The sequence below is a fragment of the Alexandromys fortis genome, unplaced genomic scaffold, assembly GCF_014885135.2.
Source record: "Alexandromys fortis isolate MF-2015 unplaced genomic scaffold, M_Fortis_MF-2015_v1.1 scaffold_56, whole genome shotgun sequence".
Classification (NCBI taxonomy): domain Eukaryota; kingdom Metazoa; phylum Chordata; class Mammalia; order Rodentia; family Cricetidae; genus Alexandromys; species Alexandromys fortis.
Genome location: NW_026067935.1, coordinates 1,712,046 through 1,732,043, shown reverse-complemented (window position 1 = coordinate 1,732,043; position 19,998 = coordinate 1,712,046). Strand labels below are relative to the sequence as shown.

Sequence of the window (19,998 nt, the reverse complement as noted above, 5' to 3'; positions counted from 1 at the left end):
ATTTACTTTATTCATTTATTTAATTTTTCAAGACAGGATTTCTTTGTGTAGCAGCCACGGCTGTCCTGAAACTAGCCTTTGTAGACCAGGCTGGCCTCAAACTCACAGAGATCTGCCTGCCTCTGCCTCCTGAGTGTTGGGACTAAAGGCATATACCACCACTGCCCACAAAGCAATATTATAAAGAAAAACATTTAGTTGGGGCTGGCTTACAGTTTCAGATGTTTAGTCTTTATCATCACACGATAAGGGCCACTCTGTATAGGCCAAGCATTCAAACACACGAGTCTTTGGGGGCCATTCCTATTCAAACCATCCTAGGGAGCCAACCTGTGGAATGTGGGGTGTTCAGCAGAGGCCTGGGCCTCTGTCTCCTGAATGCCCAGGACACATATCCCTGTTAACATACACAAAATGTCCTCAGCCACTCATACATGCTTCTTGTAAGTCAATTTGAGCTAGCTAGGAATTGTGGCCAAAACAGAGGTCACCAAGCATCCCTTCTTGTCACCATGAACCACCCTGCCCCAAGCACTGGACTGTGACAGACTCCTAGGCTCCTGTGAGTGAGACCATGTGTGACCTCTGGCTTAGCCTGCGAGTTCTTTGTGTCTAACAGCACTCTGGGCCCAGTGCTCAGCCATAGTCTCCACGGCACATGCCAGCTATGAGCTGAGCACACATGTCTGTGGACAGAAGGGATGGAAACATGCCACATGACACCTCCATCTCTCCGCAGGGTGCCCGCTCCTCATCTGCATCATCTCCGTGTCATCCTCTATGGACAGTTATGGGACAAGTGACAGGTGAGTGACCCTGTGTCCCCTGAACATGCCATATGATTGGCAGGGCTCCTGTAGAGGAGGATGCTGGAAGGTGCCCACAGTCTCAGATGCCCACATTTACCTGGGTGGAGAGTGAGCATCTGCTGGCTACCCCAAGCCTGTGTGTGTGTGTGTGTGTGTGTGTGTGTGTGTGTGTGTGTGTGCAGAATAGCAATCCTCTTATGCTCTTAGAACCAGCAATGGGAGCCAGGCACTGGTGGCACACACCTTTAATCCCACCACTCGGGAAGCAGAGGCAGGACTATTTTTGAGTTTGAGGCCAGCCTGGTCTACAAAGCAAGTTCCAGGGCAGCCAGGATTACCCAGAGAAACGCTGTCTTGAAAACAAAAATAAAAACAAAAACAAGCAAACAAAATACACCAACAAAAAAAGAACCACAATATGGATGTTACAATGTTCCAGGTTTCCTTTTCTTTTTGCATCTGTTTATTCAGTGTGTGTGTAAATGTACTTGTATGCACATGCATATATGCATGTACACACACGCCATGGCACACATGTGGTGGTCAGAGGACACCCTTCAGGAGTCAGTCCCCTCCTTCCATGGCATGGGTCCTGGGGTTTGAACTCAGGTTGTCAGGAGGCCTGACAGAAAGTGCTTTTACCCCCGATCCTTCAGACAGGAATTTTTTAATCCATGTGTTTCTTCCAGCTGCGTGGCTCTAGTCACCTGTGAAGCCCATCGCTGTGACCTTCAGGCGTTTTTCGGGTGTTAGTGACTAGACAGCATCTGGCTGAGGGAATATGAGAATATGCAAAAGAGCACAGTTGGAATGCACAGGCCGATGGGGCTTGTAGCCCTCACTTGGCTGGGAGGTCTGGGCTGCCCTCTTTCCTGCTGTCTCAGTGGGTCCCAATTGTGTCATGAGGAAGGAGCATGTCATGAGGAAGGACACAATTCAGGAGGAAGGAAGTGTCCAGGATTGAGAAGATGACATTCCTAGACTCCACCCCAGCACTGGAAGGACACGGAACCCTATGGGGAAGCTGGCCATCTTGCCTGAGTTAGGGACCATTCTCTGAGAACAGGTAGACTCCCACACCCTAGTCGCTGTACTCCGGCATGTTTGAGCAATTGCTGGGATGCACTGGAACTTCTCCTGTGCATGGGAATGTGTGTGTGTGTGTGTGTGTGTGTGTGTGTTGGGCATGTGACCGAACAGTTCCCTGAGACCCACTGAAGGTGCCTCCCTGGCCAGCATTTGACTTGCTCTGCAAAAACCCGAGCCAGTCCACGGTATGGCTTTTGTTTATTGCGGTAACGAAGCAGAAATCTACCCTGGGCTCTGGCTGAGCTCCCCAGAGGTGGCAAACCTAGGCATCGATTCTGAAAAATCCTCTCCAAGGATAAAAACCCTGAGGTCACCACAGGAGTGATAGGATGAAGCATGGGTGTCTTGCTGTGCCTGGAGCCGATGAATTCTTTCACTGTGCTGCGGGCCTGCCGTTGTAGTTGCTGAGGACCACTGGGGTGGACAAGGTTACCCAGGTAACTCTTTTCTCTCCACAGCTGCTGGCTGTCACTGGGGAGCGGTGCCATTTGGGCCTTTGTGGGCCCTGCCCTGCTGGTCATTGTGGTAAGTCCCCCCACTTCGTGGGCAGACTCAGGCAGGTCAGAGGAAGAGCCATGTGGACTGTTACAGGCTCCCTGAAGATACACCCCAAGATATAGCATCATACTGACGTTTATCTTTTATACTTGCTTTCTCTTCAGGGGGTTGGCTACCCATAGCCTCAGGAAAGACCTGAGTTTGCAGCAACCCCAACAAGTCCTCAGTGCACCTCACTGAGCTCAGGCCCAGAGGCCTGCCCTGGCACCCCAAGGCTGGGGTGCTAGAGGGGACTCATAGGAACCCCGCGTGTAAGTGGAGACTCACATTGTGAAGTGAAGACAAGCGTTAGCGAGGACAGTCAGGGGCACAGGGACCTGTATCAGCCACATAGCTCAAAGCGGGACACCAGCCCTTGGCTAAGGAGCTCTTTATCTTCCCTGTGGCTATTCTCTGTGGTAGGTTCCCCAGAGTTAGTGAGCAGCCAGACCCATTCTGCATCCTTGTAACCATGGCTACCTCCTCCTGCTGACCCCAGTGCTTGTGTGCTGAGGCTCATGTCTGTTGGGATGTGGGAGTTCACAGAGCCAAGTGAGTCTTAGGGGTTGGGACACCATCACCACCCCTGCTTAGACTGAGTCATAACTGGGATCTGGAGCTTCTGCCCACCTCCCTGCTACCTTTGCATGGTGTTGTGTCCTTCATGGGTCCAGCATGGGCCGTTGCTGACCAATGCCGAAGGATACCTTTTATAGAGATACATTGGCCTTCAGTAGGTTGGTTTGCTACCCCAAGATGGGGTATCACAGTTTCATATTGTTAGCAGAGTGGTGTGTGTGTGGGGGGGGGGAGATACACGCACACACACACACACACACACACACACACACATACACACACATCATCCTCACATCTCAGGTGACATCAGACTTCACATCTCACCAGATAAAGGGTGGGGTGACCTCTGGGAAATCTTGGAATGCATCTGAGGGCCACCCTCTTCCTCCGTCTACACGCATACTTCAGGAAGGTCATAACCCCATCCCTCTCCTCTCCTTTTCCTGACTAGGACTCTGTGTGACCATTTCCATTCAGTGGCACTTGATGAAGATAGGTCCCTGTTAGTAAATTATAAAAAAAAATTGAGGAAGATGCCAAACGGCTGGACCTGTTCTTCTTCATAGGAATTCCTCTGATGCCCTCGTGCTGATGAGCACAATGACGCCTCTCTTGGCTGGGGGTTTACAGAGGGCAGAGAGTGACCTGGCATCACAGTACTCTTTGTGGCAGGGAGGCCAGGCACTGTCACTACACATGTGGTTGCTGCCAAACATGTGACCATTGTAGTTCCTGACGTACTCCAGTGAGCTTGCTGCACCTTTTCCCACTGAAAGCTCTGCTCTGTGTGGTCCATAGGCCCCAGGGTCCTGGAAGTCATTTCCTCTGTTCTTGGGGGTGGGGTTGGGTGTGGAGGTAGACCAGCTTTGAGGTTATTAGCCAGGCTGGGTCCTGGCTGAGGTTTGGCCCAGGATCTATGTTTACAAGTCAGTCCCCTGAGGTGGCTCCTAGGGCTTGGTTTCTATCCTAGGCAAACTTGCACAGCCTCTTGGGAAAAGCAGTGACCCATCAGCGAGGCTCCCAGGGTGTAGAAAGGGTCCCATTCAGTGTGGGAGTCATCTTCAAGGAAGGCTGTGAGGTCTAGACAAGAGACAAGGTAGAGCCCAGCTCCTCCAGGCTTGTCTGCAAAGAGCTCTGGCCTCCACATGGGGTTCTTCCCATTAGTGGCTCTCAGTATAGAGACCACAACATTTTACAGGGCCATGGAGCTTCCCATGCCAGAGTTGTGCTGTGCCAAGGCCTACAGGAGGGCCAGCTGCCACTTTAAGTTGTTTTGGTGGCCTCATGGAGTCTTGGGCAAGAGGTTGGTACCAAGTCTCCCCACTGTCTGAGGTTTAGCAGGACCACTTCATCATACCAGTCAAAAATGCATTTTCAGTAGAGATTCCCACTCCTCCACAGTCCCTCTTGGCTCGGGGGGCACCATCAACATGAAGACACTTGTGGGTAGGAGGAAGAAAGGGAGGGCTTGTTTGCGGTCTGGCTTCCTTTATTTCTCTGTGCATCTCCGACTGTCCTGGAACTCACTCTATAGACCAGGCTGGCCTTGAACTCACAGAGATCCTCCTGCCTCAGCCTCTCTGAGTGCTAGAATTAAAGGCATGCACCACCATTATCCGGCTGGGTCAGTCATTCTTAACCTCAGGGATGAAAGTCCTCAGTCATACCATGTGATGTTTAAAGCATGTCCTGTCGGTGGGGGATTGAATTGCCTTTTCCCAGGTGCCCCCTAAGACCGTCAGAAAACAGAGACATTTAATTATGATTCCTAACAGAAACAAAATTACAGTTATGAAGTAGCAACGGAAATAATTTTTATGGTTAGGGGTCATCACATTGTGCGGAACTGTATTAACGGGTCACGCATTAGGAAGGCTGAGAATCACTGCTCTAAGGGCTCCAGGGTAAAGGACAGGGTTGGTTGCATGCCACAGACATGACCACGCCTACTTTGAGGTCAGGCTTTGGGCCACAGCCGCACCCGCTGATTTACAATGTGTCTGCAGCTGTTCTGATTGCAGTGCCGATACATTCTGCAGCAGACACCACAGCCTTCAGAGCCCCAAGTATTTACAATCCAGCCCTTGGCAGAAAGAGGTAGCCAATCTCTGGTGTGAGGCACGCCGTGGCCACTCCTGCTAACTGCCAGGCCTCAGACTGGGTGCTGGGGTAAGAGGTGGAATAGCATTTTCATGCCCCACCCCCTGCCCCCCGAAGATGGAGTGGTTTGTGCCCTCCTGAGCCATGCCCTCATTCACCCAGTGGTTCTCTGCCTTACTTCCAAATGAAGGAAGCAAGTTTTGGATGTCAAGCGTGGCCTGACCCCATTTGTGTAAAAGCTCTCCATGGGCACTTATTCTCATGCAAGTGGGAAATGGCTGAGAAAATGTGGGGCGGATACTCCCAAATGGCAGCTCCCTGGGGAGCGGTGTGGGACTACCTCCCCAAGCTTAGACTTTATATGCATTAAAAAAAAACCCTGCACGGCTGGCACAGTTTTCAAGATTTATTTTTATTATTTTTAATGTTATGGATGTACGCATCTTTGCGCGGGTTTGTGCCCGTGAGTGTGAGTGCAGGAGCCCGTGGAGGCTGGAAGCACGGGATTCCTCGGAGCAGGAGTTACAGTAAGTTTTGAGACCCCCGGTGTCGCTGCTGGGAACCAGCCTCAGGTCCTTTGCAAGAGCAGTGCATGCTCTTAACTGCAGAACCCCCTTTTCAGCCCACTTTTTGGAGACAGGGTTTCTTCATGTGGCCCCGGCTGTTCTGAGACTCATTCTGTAGACCGTGCTGGCCTTGAACCCAGAGATCCACCTGCCTCCCTGGTGCGGGGATTAAAAGGGTGCGCCACCACTGCCCAACTGGTTTGCAAACTTCTCAAGTAGAGTCATTCTAGAAAGTAGGATATGTGTGTCTGAAGGTGTAGTTTTATTTGTTCTAGCGAGGGCTAGGCTGCAGGTGCGGGAGGTTGTGCACAGTAGCTGGCCACCGAGTCCTTGAGCTAAAGAGAAAAGCAGAACTTAGCCCCCAGCATCAGGACCCATCATCCCACTTAATGATGCTAAATGAAGCCCTGTCCAATGGACCAGAAGTTCCCCCAGGACTTCATCTGCTCAAGATCTTGCAAGAAAGTACCATAGACCAGGGGCTTGAATGAAGGAAATTATTCTCTTACTGTTCCAGAAGCCAGCTATCCGAAATCAAAAGCTCAGCGGGTCAGTTCCCCTGGTTCCCTCTCTTTTTGGCCATTTGCCTGTGGGAGGCCATAGCTCTGTTTGAGTACAACCCATACAAGTGACCTCAGTTTAATATATCACCTCTCTGAATGCCCCACCTCAAAACGCTGTGAAAGTCTGTGGTTATGCAGTAGAAGCTTGGCCACAAGGGAATGCAGGTTAGCTCAAGGAGCAAGGACACTACCAACCCCCATGAAGAAGAGAGACTTCAGGAAGAGAATGGGTACTGCAAACTGTGGCCCACGGTGGATTGGGCTGGTCCTGTCTCAACAAGGAGAGGAGGACGGTGCCTCCAGGTATAAGAAAGAGAAGGAGTATGGTATTCAAAAATCCTTGTCTTTCCCGAGAAACCAAGTATAGACACATGAGTAGGTAGATGCAGATGCAGAGCTGCAGGCCCATAGATCCTCAGATCTACAAGGCTAAAGGCTCAAAAATCCACAGATCTACAGAGCTACAGGTTCATACGTATATAAATACACAAAGCTACAGACATAGATCCCCAGATCCACGGAGCTACAGGTCCAGATAGATAGATAGATAGATAGATAGATAGATAGATAGATAGATAGATAGATGACAGACAGAACTACAGGTCCATAGATTCATAGCTATAGACACAGAATTATAGGCACATAGATATATAAAGCTATGGGGACATAGATCCATGATTACACAGAAATACAGGCACGTAGACACATTATAGACAAAGCTATAGGCACATAGATCCACATCTATACAGAGCTATAGGCACATAAGTCCAGAGCCACCTACAAAGCTGTGGCTTTAGAGTTCCCAGGCAGACACAGACACAGGAATTCTCGGACACAGTGTAGCACTGGGAACATTATAAATTGTGTATATGTGTGCAGATGTGGATAGCTTCTTCTCCCTGTAAAACGCTGGTGCACATCCCAATGTTTTTACACAAGCTCCTAGATGACCCTGAACTGACAGAGCTGCAGAGCCTGGCCCAACCCCAGAGGCTTCACTTCACCTACCATGCCTCCTTTGTCCCCCAGAGGCCACCATAATCTTTTCCTGGGTCATGTTGGTCTGTGATCGGCTTTAGGTTTGACTGCCTGGTGTGCAGTTTTCCTCTTCTATTCTGAAATACAGCTTGGAATTGTACCTTTATTATTTGCTCTCAATAGTTTGCCCTCATCCTGATGGGCCACGCAAATTGCTGCAAACCCCTGACAGTCACGTTACACAGCATCTCAACCAAACCAGGCCTCCCTAATTCTGCTAGAACGTGGGCCAGAGCGAGCAGAACAGAGCCAAGAGGCCACCTTGTTTGGTAGTTCTGTGAAATTCTAGATTATGTTGTCTGTAAGCCACTAGCTTGAATTCCTACACAGATGCAGGATCAGCCTCTCCTGGTGCCACAGCTGCCAGGATGGTCCTGGCACAGCAACAGATGCAAACCCACAGATGTGGATAATTTGCAACAAATATGGTGGACCAGGTCCAAGGTCCTAGGCTGTGTGGAGGGCAGAAATCAAGCCCAGAGAAACATAAAAAAAAAATAGAAATTGTGATGAGTGGGGGTTGGAGCAATATGAGCAGCCGTGCTGGTGCTGAAAAACTGTGGTTCTTGAGCAGTTCAGTCAAAAAGTCCTGAAGTTACCACCTGTTACATTTGCACGTGTGTGAAACACTCTCTCATGAGTTGGTGGCCCTGTTGGCAGCCTGGTTTAGGAAGCAAGACTGGGAACATACCTCTGGTCTTTGACCTGAGATCTGAGATGGAGCCTCATTTTCTAGTGTCTGGAGAAGGTGCTGTGACTGTAAGCTCAAGTGACCTGCTGGTCATGATGCAGTTTCTCAACTCACATGAGGAGCTGGCTAGTATGACCTCTGACCTCACACAAGGTATCAGAATCTCTCCCACAGGCAGCATCCCAGTGGCCCCTCCCCAGGCCCACTGGCACCCCTGAATCACTAGAACCTAGGCCAGTTAAATAGCTTTGCAACCCCACCCCAGGGATGCTGTTGACGTGTTCACCGAAATGAGTTTCAAGTGATTTTCCTTTTAATTTATAATTGTTCCTAATTAAAAATTAGTCAGACAATATATGAAAAATATGAGTCTATGAACAACCTTTGCCCACGTCCACTTCTCCATCCCCCAAAATCAACTCTCTTCAAGGGAGCAGGCTTGGTACTAGCTTCCCCATCACCAAGGGTTTTCTGCAGACTGGGCGCCTCCATCTGCATCTTTACCCTAGTAGTGTCTCCTTCAGGGGATACAGGGCCTTGGGGCTGTAGGCAGGAAAAGGGACCATGACTGTATCACAGGTCTAACCTATAGAGAGCCCCGCAGGCCACATCTGTAGTCCACTGGTGCATAGCCAATTTGCTTCCAATCATCAGCCAACAGCCTTTGCAGGTGTGTGAGGTAGTTAAGCTATAAATTCCCAAACTGAAAGGGGCAGGCTGGCAGCATGCCAATGAGAAAGGGAATCGCTCTCCCCTCCCCCCCAATCAGGGGGGACAGCAGGAAGAATTGTGTTATTAGAAACCCAGCACCCCGGAAAGGAACTGAAAGGATACAACCAAAAAAGCATTTATTAATTGCTCTCCCCACCTAATCTACTGAATCTCAGGATGATCAGAAGGGTCAGTGACTTTGTGCGCTGGGCTTGTTCCCTCTCCGCTCTCTCTTGGGGACAGAGTGGTTGCTCTGTAAGATACGGGGGCATACAGCCTGGGGCACTATGACTGAAGACAGCAGGATGCTTGCAGGTGTCAATGGCCGTAGTGGTCTGAGATGACGCCCCTGCCCCTTGAATCAGTCACCACAAGTAGCTCACTCCGACTTCTGTCTCTGTCCAACTTGGAGCACAACTGAGTCTAAAAGCCAGCAGCCCACCACTCCCACCGCCTCTTCTTGCTCCTGTCAAATGCGGGTTTCTGGCCGCTGTCATCAGTTGTGGGAAGGCTGGAGGGCAGCTGAATTACTGGACGCTGCGTGACACTGTGCTAGCGGGTTATGCATTAACCTTTCTCATCTTCTCCGACCTCGGGAGACTCTGTTGTTACCCAGGGCAACAAGGCACCAGGGGAAAGTGACGGTTAAGCTTTTGTTCGTGTCTGACGGTAGCATAAGCAAGAGTCTAGACAGGACAGGCAAGGTACCCACGGTGCCTCATTTTCCCGGCGGAGCGCAGACCCAGAATTGTCTCTGCTGAAAACCTTTAACAAAAGGATCCCGATGATGGATGGGAGCCGGGAGGAGGCAGAGGGAGAGGGCTGCGGTGGAAAAGTACCAGCTGGAATCCGAGAGGGGAAAGCATCCCAAGTCCCCCCAAATCAGAGGGGTCTCAGAATGGACTGTGACACATTCACTTGGCTACGGATGCAGGCATGTTACTGCAAGGCTGTGGAGTCAGAGGTCTTGACTGCAGGCCTCTCCAGGTGCGCCTGGTGTGGCAGTGCACAAGGCTGGGCAGGCTAACAGCGTCCCTGGGAGGCCTGATGGCAAAAGCTCTGTCAGCTCTAAGGTCATGAGCTTGGAGCTGGCTTCCTAATCACCATGAAGATTTTAGCACTTAAGGGAATGGGCTCTGGCTACAAGTATGGCTCTCCCAACCCACTGGAGGTCCTTCGAGCAGAAAGAGACTGTGAGTCATTCCCCCGGGCTAGTCACACGGTGCCCCTTAGCAGTTAAGATTCAAGAGAGCTGTCAGGAGGGGAGGAGCTGGGCCAGAGCCAAGACTCCTGAGTGCTGGCCCAGCATGGGAGCCACCCAGCATGTTCCCCATGTCCCCACCCTGGAGCAGAGGCAGTGCTGGGTACAGATGACACTCCCCACTGCTGTGGCTTTCAAACATCACACGGTATGTGCGTGGTGAGAGCCAGCTGCCATGTAAGGGCTGGACAAATGAGGCATCTACTCTTTCCCCGGTCTGTTTGCCCCAGCCAATCTTTCTCACTTCGTGGGAATCAGAGATTCCCAAGACCCACAGAGGTGTCCACGGTCAGACGGACCGAAAAAGCATGAGATGAGCTCTGACTGACTCATTTGACCCCAAAGGTCACACTCATGCTTCCTGTCATGATGCTTGTGGGGCAGGGTTAGGTGGCATCTGTCCTGCTGAAAGCCCAGAGAATTGCCTTGAACCTGTCCCAGCTGTGTTCCCTGTTGGTGGAGGAGTGGCTGTCACGGGGCATGTCCCTGTGTCCTGTGGGTGGACCCTTCCTCTCACTGCCTTCCTCTCTCTCCTCTCTCGCAGGTCAACATTGTCATCTTGGTAGCTGTGACGAGGGTCATCTCCCACGTCAGCACCGACAACTACAAGATACACGGGGACCCTAGTGCCTTCAAGTAAGTTGACCCCGAGTGTCCACACCCCACTGTACTGCCCATGGGTGCCACTTGAGGCTTTAGGAGGGACAAGGTTGCTTCCCGGGACCAGCATCTGAGTCTTCGCCTGGCTCTGCATTCTCAAGACCTGCATGACCAGTCTTGGTTGGTTTGGGTCCTTATTCTGCTTCTTACTCCTAGTGACGCAAGATGAGATCTTTTTTTTTTTTTTTTTTTTTTTTTTTTGTTTTTTCGAGACAGGGTTTCTCTGTGGCTTTGGAGCCTGTCCTGGAACTAGCTCTGTAGACCAGGCTGGTCTCGAACTCACAGAGATCCGCCTGCCTCTGCCTCCCGAGTGCTGGGATTAAAGGCACAAGATGAGATCTTAATGCAGCCATATGAATATGTTCTCTGGGGGCTTCTCCAGTCAGAATCAAAGACAGCTGGAGGGCGGGGAAACGAAGATTCTAGAGATGGAAATTTGACTTCTAGTTCCAGCAGCAATGAGCCCCTCTGCTCTTCACTTCCTTCACAGCGGAAAGGGACTTTCAGGGCCCTCTTCTTGGGATGCCATGTGAGGGAACATTCTAGAAAGCCTGTTTCACACTCACTGGGCTACCACTAAAGGAGAAGGAGTCTTTGGAAGTACCACACCTCTCATGGACCTGACATGCCAATTGAGGTTGCCTGGGTTCCTGGTGTTTATCTACTGAGGCCTGCCAATGGCAAACATCAGAAAAACCTACAGCAACTGGATGGGGCAGGAGACAAAGTGACCACAAAGTCCTGAGCCTATAAGATACCCCATACATGGAGATACATCCTCCTGGGCTCAGTTCCCATTCTTTGAACTGGCTTCATGCCCAAATCCATACCCCCCGCTCCGACCAGAGGTAGAACAGCAGTGGCCAGTGTCCTCTTTGGGAGAGTGTCTTTCTTCCTGTTTGGTGTGTGTGGGGGATACTATGGTGGTGATCATGGCCAGGCCTTGTGCCCAGTGGAATGGGATTCACTCCTGGGACTCATGAACCCAAGACTCATAGTCCTCTTTGACCATAGCTAACTGTTAGCATCCTGAACCCTAAGGATCACGGCTGAGAGCCCCCTCACAGGTGGTTTGGGATCTTCTGCAATAACAACTGGGGTGCCAGGCTACTGGTATCCTGTAAGTCACTTTAAAAACAGTATATTGAGCAAAAAACTATGAACAACAGTTTTCCTATAGGCAACAGGAAATCAATGAGATAATTATTCTAAACCCCATAAATTAACTTGACAAGTGGAGGCAGCTCTCTTGGGCTTTTTCTGCCCCTGGAACCTTCTATGCTGTGCCTGAATGAGGAAGCACATTCAGGAGCTTCAGGAGCACTTTCTGTCCACTTTCCTCTGAGGGGTAGGGGATCCTGGGTCTGTCCCCTGCCCACTGTGGCCTGACCAGGACGGGGGCTGTGCTTTCTCACTCCACCTTCAGCCCTAAGGCCTTCAGCTCTCATACCCAACCCAGGTTTTTGTTCCTATCTTAGCCTGGCCCCTGTAGTACCAAGGTTGGCACTGTGTCCATGACATGCAATCCTACCACCCCTGTCCTACCCACCATCTCTCCCAGAGCTCAGCTAGGAGGTTCCTTCACCCCTATCTCTCTCTGCAGAAGCACCATCAAGTGCTGGCCTTATCTGGGCTCCAGGGGCTTCAGGTATAAGTGTACTCTGGGAAGGCAGACTGGCGTTTGCAGAGCTACAGTGACAAGCACCATGCCCTCAAGTGTCTACAGACAACCCAGTCTCATTCCCCTCTGAGCCATTTCTCCTCCCAGCACAGCAGACTTGGCACCCCAAGGCCCTCCTGGTCTAGTCTGCCTGCCCACTGCTAACATGAATGCCACCGCCCTTGTTCCAGGTTGACAGCCAAGGCTGTTGCTGTGTTGCTACCCATCCTGGGAACCTCATGGGTGTTTGGAGTGCTTGCTGTCAGTGACCGGGCCCTGGTCTTCCAATACATGTTTGCTGTGCTCAATTCCTTGCAGGTAAGGGGGGCCTGCAGGCCAACAGGTTGGCAGCATGGTCTGCTCCCATCATCCCTGTCGGGTGTGAACACCAAGGTGTAGCTAAGGCAGTCTGGTGTCCTCTGCTTGGAAGTTGGGGTGGTGATCAGGGTCTTAGGCTGAATTGAGCCATCTGGAAATTTCCCCTTTCCTGGGGCTGCAAGCCTTAGGCTCCAGGTCACAGCCAGCCCCCTACAGTGACTTGTGCTCATGTCACCATCAGAATTGAGTGTTGGGGGGACCTTGTGTCATGCGTGGCTCTGACGCTCTCTCCCCTTCCTTCCCAGGGCCTTTTCATCTTCCTTTTTCACTGTCTCCTAAACTCAGAGGTACGTCTATCCTACCCTGTCACAGCTCCAAGTGGCTTCTCACTTCCATGAGGGCACAGAGAAGGGCAGTGTATTCTAGGGTGATACAACCCTTGTCAGGCCCTCCTTAGGAACCACTGGCTCTGATGTCAATACTGTACCAACTTTGATGCCCTGCCCTTGTGTGGGGTGCTTGGGCTCAGGACAGAGCAAGTCTCTGGGGGCTGTTGGCAACGACCCCTGAGAATTTGCTATGCCAACCTCTGGAGTTCCCGCTAAGGCTCCTTCTTCTGCCTTTGAAGGTGAGAGCCGCCTTCAAGCACAAGACCAAGGTGTGGTCCCTCACGAGCAGCTCTGGCCGTACCACAAGCACGAAGCCCTTCAGTTCCGATATCGTGAGTACGATGGGACAGGTCTTTCTGAGCCCCTCTGTAAGTGTATAGATGCAGTCCACTTCTCTGCCATTTACTAACCCCTTGCAGTTCTCAAGCTCCTTAATGCTGCGACCCTTTAATGCAGTTCCTCATGTTGTGACCACCCCCGCAGCCATAAAATTATTTTCATTGCTGCTTTGTAACTGTAATTTTGCTATGCTTATGAGTCTATGACTCATATGGAAATATCGGATATGCAGGATATCTGATAGGCAACCTCCAAAGGGGGTCGAGACCCACAGGTTGAGAACCACTGCTCTAGGATTTCCTCCTTGGATGGCAGTAGGAAAAAGTGTCGCTGACTTATGGCCAAACTCCCACCTCAGCCATTTGCCTAATGGCCATTGTCTATCCGCTTCACGGGAATAAACAACTCAAGAGAGCAAAGATGAATCTTAGCTTTGTCTAACAGCCCCACCCCCACATACACACATATGCACACACACACGCACGCACACACACACACACACACACACGTTTGGCATGTTCCACGAAGAGAGTGCACCTGGCTGACTGGTAATGAGCAAAGAACCTGGTCTTGGTGGGCTAAGAACCTGCATGGGTTCTGGTCTGGACTCTGGGTGTTACGGAGCCTGTTTCTCAGAAGTGGGACCCCAAATCCATGTAGTCACATGGAATGAACTCTATCTCTTAAAATTATCTTCACACCACCCTTTGTGTTTTGTAGGTCAACGGGACCCGGCCAGGCATGGCATCTACAAAGTTAAGCCCATGGGACAAGAGCAGCCATTCTGCCCACCGTGTGGACCTATCCGCTGTGTGATCAGGGTGGCTGCCACTCAAACGAGTGCCTTCCACGTAGCAGAGAAAAATGCACACCCTGCCTCCATCATGGGTTCCTTTCCTTGCTGCCTCGGCCTGGGTTTACAGCCCCGAGCTCTGACTGTGCAGAGTGTCTCCCTAGCACTGCAAGTTGACTCAGGGGGGTGTGGCCAGCAATGATGTGGCCCTTCTTCCCTGATGCGGTAGGCACTTCTGTCCTCTGTGGACCCCAGAGCACAAAGTAGTCCTTGGTGACACCTAAGTGTAAACCTCCCTTGTTACCCTGTGCACAGAGCACCGCACCAGCGAGGCTGTGGTAAAGGAGGCCTAAGGATTCAGCCGCAAGAGGGCATAGCCTCAGCCTTGATGGAGATTCGGAGTCCTGGGGGATATTTCAGCTCCTGTGTGTCTCCAGAGGGTCAACAGAAGTAGCTGGGTTATGTGGGGGAATGAGGCCAACACCAATTGGAATGAACATCTTCATGTAAGGGGCCACTAATTGGGCCACCTCCCACCCTAGCAGTATACCAGTTCTGGGGTCTCTGCCTTTGCCTGTCTGGAGTCACCTTCCTGTGTATGGAGTCTTGTGAAGACAGCCTAATGGAGCCACTGCTTAGGAACTGACTCAACCTATTTCTAGCAAGCTGTGCCTCGCTGGACCTAAAGTCGGTCTTAAAAAGCCTTTTCAGACACAAGCCTCCCTACTGTCCCCTGCCTCCTCCAGGGCTGAGACCCCTCCCCTGCTGGGCATCCACCTGCATCAGCATCTCCTGGTTTTCTGTGGGTGCAGCTATCCCTGTGGACTGCTTTCCCTGCTGGATGTCCCTCATGTCACACATCAGACCAACCACACTGCGGAGACTGATTTTTTCCCATTAGTGACCGCACCAAGTCTCCACCGCTAGGCAGGGTGGCCACTGGAGGTATGACTTAGCCCTGGGAGGTACAGTCACTGTGACAACTGCTTGTCAACAAGATTCTCGTGTGGGTGGGGATCACGGAGAATAATGGAACAGGCTGTGAAGGTCCAACTAGCCTAAATTGTCTTAGGACAGGAACCTAAGTGTCTGTGATATGCACAGCCCAGAGGACCAGTCTGGCCCTGATACTGGAAAATCCTCACTCCCCATGACATCCCTGAGCTCCTACCTGCCCCCTCCCCCTCCCACTTTCTTGCCTTTAGTTTCCACTCAGTTCTATGGATCTTTTTTGGCTTAAATTGTTTCCTTTTCTTTTCTCCACTGTAATGAAATGGAGCCAGGGCCTGGCATAGCTAGGCAAGCACTCTACACTGAGCCACACCCAGCCCCTAAGTGACAGCCCCATGCAGGTGTCTCTTCCAGAAACCATGAGGCTATAAGACTCGAATTTGTGCTGTCCAAGCCAGGACTTAAATCTATCAGCCAACTGGGTCCCTGTAACCCTCCTGCAGCCCCTTTGGCCATGCTGAGACTCTGTGCTCGGTGACAAGTCCTGCCTATAGAATGTGTGTGGTCACTGCTCAGCATCTCACTACTCCTCAAACCAGACACCAGTGACCCAGCTTCCGACCTGCCCTGCTGAGCTCCCAGTAGTGAGAACACTGTATCCCTGCCACGTGTGCTGGGCTTCCACTGAGGCAAGGCAGGCCAGGGCTGGCTTTACTTCCCATGGGATGCTCAGTTTCTGGCTTTTTGGTAATACCCGCTCTCACGTAGCTGATATATCGAGAGAAGTGAAGAGCAGACCCTGTCTCGGCTTCCCGTTCCCAGTGAGTGAGAGAGCGCGGTTTATTTATAGACTACCGACTTTGGCTTCTGCAATCATTTATTATCTGTGTGTAATTTGGCCCCACATAAATTAGAAAGAATGGCGTGTGTGAGAAGTCACGGCAGAGGGTAGATGATGAGTTGCTGCTATCGTGAAGACATGTTGCGATTTTGATGAAATAAACTCTTAATGTCCTTAACTAGAGTGTCGGGCTTCGCAATCTGTGCTTAGTGGCACCTGAACATGACGCTGTCTCAAAAGCCCCAGCGCCTACTGTATACCCAGTTTATTCCAGCCCAGGGGTCTGTATCCAGCGGTGGGTGGGAGCACCCCAGGGCAGATGGCAGGCTCGGGAAGGAAGGGAACCACAGAGGGAGCTGTCTGGCTTGGGTCTTTCTAGGCTGTTTGCTGCAGTAGACAGTCCTTCCAAATGCATTTCCCTCACTGGCTGCAACCTGCTGCTTCCTTATTCTGCTAAAATTAGCTCTTGGTGGCAGGGGAAGGTTTGAGCTAATGCTGGAGAGTTTGGTTGATGTTCAGCCTAGCGGGTGTTTGATTTCACCAGCCTCGCTTACGGTAGGTCCAGCCCCTCTCATTGGCCAGTGGGTTGTGACTTCCAGTCCTAGTAAAAGGTTAAAAGTGATCGTCAAACTATAGCAATGTCAGGAGAGGCGTGACTCTGCTATTTCTCTTAATGCACTATGCTTGTGTTTTCTACCTGGAAGGATGGGAGGTGGCACAGTGCCTGTGAGACCAAATTGAGACGTGTTGATGACCTGGGCATCATAGCGTAACATTAGCCTCCCAGATAAGCATGATTTTATCCAATCACATCTGATCTCATGACCAAGGCTGCTGAGTGATTGGCAGGTAGAAGCCAATACGGCATGGATGTGACAGACCAACAAGCAGGGGGCATGTACAGTGTGGATGCTGTACACTAATGGGTCGATCCTATATGTAGTGGGGCATGTGCTAGACAAACGGGCAGGAAGCATCACGTGGTGCAGATGCTTCCAGGTAACAGGCAGGAGGCATGCATGACATGGACACACTAGACAGATGGAAGATCCACATTCCAGGTGGATAGAACATGACAGCATTGAGATTTTATGAGAAGGGCATGCAGTTTAAAAAAAATAATTATTTATTCCTGGGATCTTTTTTGTTTCACACTTTTAGACTGTGGTAGACCACAGGTAGCAGAAACTGCAAAAGACAAAACTCAATAAGGTAAGGCTGCTGCCATGCTACCGTAGCGGAACGGTTAGTTCTTAAATCAATTAGGAACCAAAACAGAGCTTTATCTTACCTTTTCCTTATTTTTTCTCAAATATTCCACTCCCGGGGCTCTGTTCTTCACGTTAACTAGGGTTTATATCCGATCTAATCACTCTGCTTTTTGAAGAAACTCACCATTTCCTGCCAGGAAGCTGTGCTGAGTATCCATCCCCCGGCCGCTATTCTGAGATAGAGTTAATTTTCTTCATAGGATGATTTTTGCTAGAATTATGTAATTCAACGCTGGTGTGTTTTCTTCTTTCAATTGCTCGGCTATCACCCCCCCACCATCTTCATGAGCAGAGTTGGTAGGAAGTTCCCTGGAATGCTATTCTTGCTGCTTTGTGGGTAATCTGGGCTCCCACTTCCGACTAAGGAGAATTTTACCTGGGGTTTGCACAATTTTAATGGTATGTCTTGGTTGACTTTCTGAGTGTGTATATGTGTGTGTGTATATGTGTGTGTGTGTTGCTCCATGCAGGCTTCCTGCATGCATAGTTGGTGTGTTGGGAAGCTCTCAGTCATTACCGTTGACTTTTTATTTATTTATTTATTTTGCTTTTTTGAGACAGGGTTTCTCTCTGGTTTTGGAGCCTGTCCTGGAACTAGCTCTTGTAGACCAGGCTGGTCTCGAACTCACAGAGATCCGCCTGCCTCTGCCTCCCAAGTGCTGGGATTAAAGGCGTTGCCACCACTGCCTGGCTTACCGTTGACTTTATTCATTTTAATTGAAACATCATATGATTAAAAGATCTTCATGTCTCTGGGTCTTTCACCTGCGTATATGTCTGTGCACCATGTGTGTACAATACCCAAAGAGGCCAGAAGGCTCAGTCTCCTGGAGCTAAAGTTACAGACGGTTATGAACTGGCATGTGGGTGCTGGAGATGCAACCCCAGTACTCTGCCAGAACAGGAAGTGCTCTTAAGCAATGAGCCGTCTCTCTAGCTCTTGTCTTTATTTTTAAAATTACTTTGAGAGAGACAGAGACTCACACCTAGCCCATGCTGGAGTTCATGGTTGAACCAGAGGACTATTTGCTAGTATTGCTTTTCTCCTTCCACACTGCAGGTTCTGGAGATCAACTCAGGTTGGCAGGCCTGGCATCAAGTACCTTTACCAACTGAGTCACTCACTGACCCAATCGTTTTCACACACACACACACACACACACACACACACACACACACACACACCACACTACAGTCTCTTCTCGGGTTCACACAGCTTACTCTTTCGTGGGGGAGGGGGAGAAGGGGGGCCAGCTCCTGCCCCCAGGACTCTTAGAACACCTTCTACTTCTGTTTAGGAGTTTTTTAGTCTGTTTACAAACTACCCACTCCTTCCCTGGCTGTCTGGATCACCATGGTCTCCGGAGGCCTTCTGCATTGCTGTAGGAGGGCTTTAAGTGGAAGGGTGCATTCTGATAGTCACCTCTGTGTCTGCCTATTGACCTCTCCCATCTGCCCTGCCTGCTTTGTTCCTTTTCCATGACGGTGCTTAAGTCATTAACCACAGAAACTTTATTTATTTGCTTTTTAAGTCAGGGTTTCACCGTGCAGCTCTGGCTATCCTGGAACTCACTCTGTAGACCAGGCTGGCCTTGAACTCAGAGATCTGCCTCTGCTTCCTGAGTGCTGGGATTAAAGGTGTGCACCACTACTCCAGGCTCAATCTCTGTCACTGCCCCCTTTCTAGGGATTGGCATGGCAGCCCCTCAGCCCCTGAGCTACAAGGGCGGCTGCCCCTATTTCCAAGGGTCACTGTGCTGTCACTTTTAGAGCCCAAAGATAGTATAAAGAAGTTTCTAGCTACAGCTGATGAGTGAGGATGGATGAGAGAGACCCAGGTCCCTGGCTGGGGTACAGTAGCCCTCGGATGCACCGTGGAACCCCCTCTTGGACGCACCATGGAGGCCCTGGTGGGTCACCGCAGGGTCCCCAGGATATCACTCTGGCAGGAAGGATTGCACCACACATCTCCTCTGGCTGGGAGCTGAGGTAGGGTTCTGGGGGATGCCACCTGTGGCCCTTGCAAGCGGCAAGCCTTCAGCTAACTCTTTCTCCCTCAGGAAGGCTGCACTTAGAGGAGATTTAATCAGGAAGAAAGGATGGGCCTAATGGAGTCTGTCCAGGGATCCAGGATCCTGGTGCCTCCTGCCTCCAGTCAGCTGCTCTGTAATTGGCCCCATAGCCTCTTCTGCATCCTTTGGGTTTGCAGCTGTGAGCTCAGCTATGCTGCAGGCAGCTTCCTTCTCTGTGTTCGCCGCCTGCTTTTGCGAAATGGTCATCCTCCTCTCTTGCTGTGTGCTGTGGATAAACGCTGGCCAGGCTCCTTCCACAAGGGCTGGGGGCTGGTGCCCACGACATCCTTCCTCTCCTCTGGCTATGCTGGGAGAATGTCTTTGCCTCTCCCTGGGTACATCTCAGGATGCAACTCAGTGTGAAGCCGGTACCCAAGCTGGGAGGGGGCTAGGGCAGTCAGACTAGAGTCAGGTGGAATGGTGGCTTTCCTGCCACAGGTTGTCATTGATGTGGAGTTTCAGCAGCCATGGTGGAACTTCAGAGAAGTCAAACACAGAGGGGACTCTAGAGACAGGACAGAACAGGCCCTTCCCCTACAGAGGTAAACACAAGGCCAGCCCTGCATGGTACTGTCCACTTAGGTTTGTTAGGGAAGTAAGCTTTTGTTCTGTCTCAGCTCCTGTGGCATGGAGTTCTCAGTCACTCACAGATGGCCCACCTGTCACTAGAGGAGTGATGTCTGGTCATAGGTGGACTGACTGCAGAGAACAGCTCCCTGCAGCTGGGATTCAGCTGCATCCCTCAAAGTCCCCAGTGACT

The 19,998-nt window shown here is 50.9% G+C and overlaps 1 protein-coding gene across 2 annotated transcripts in view; it reads left to right on the top strand.

The window, feature by feature from the left end:
* Adgrd1 (adhesion G protein-coupled receptor D1) overlaps positions 1–16,073 on the top strand; it is a 113,784-nt gene extending 97,711 nt beyond the window's left edge. For both annotated transcript variants that reach the window (XM_050146597.1, XM_050146598.1), the window contains 7 exons: positions 740–806; positions 2,357–2,423; positions 10,489–10,580; positions 12,456–12,582; positions 12,888–12,929; positions 13,211–13,303; positions 14,031–16,073. In XM_050146597.1, coding sequence (XP_050002554.1) covers positions 740–806; positions 2,357–2,423; positions 10,489–10,580; positions 12,456–12,582; positions 12,888–12,929; positions 13,211–13,303; positions 14,031–14,126 — 584 coding nt within the window. In that variant the 3' untranslated portion in view covers positions 14,127–16,073. The remainder of the gene's footprint in view (positions 1–739; positions 807–2,356; positions 2,424–10,488; positions 10,581–12,455; positions 12,583–12,887; positions 12,930–13,210; positions 13,304–14,030) is intronic.
* Positions 16,074–19,998: the final 3,925 nt, after the last annotated feature.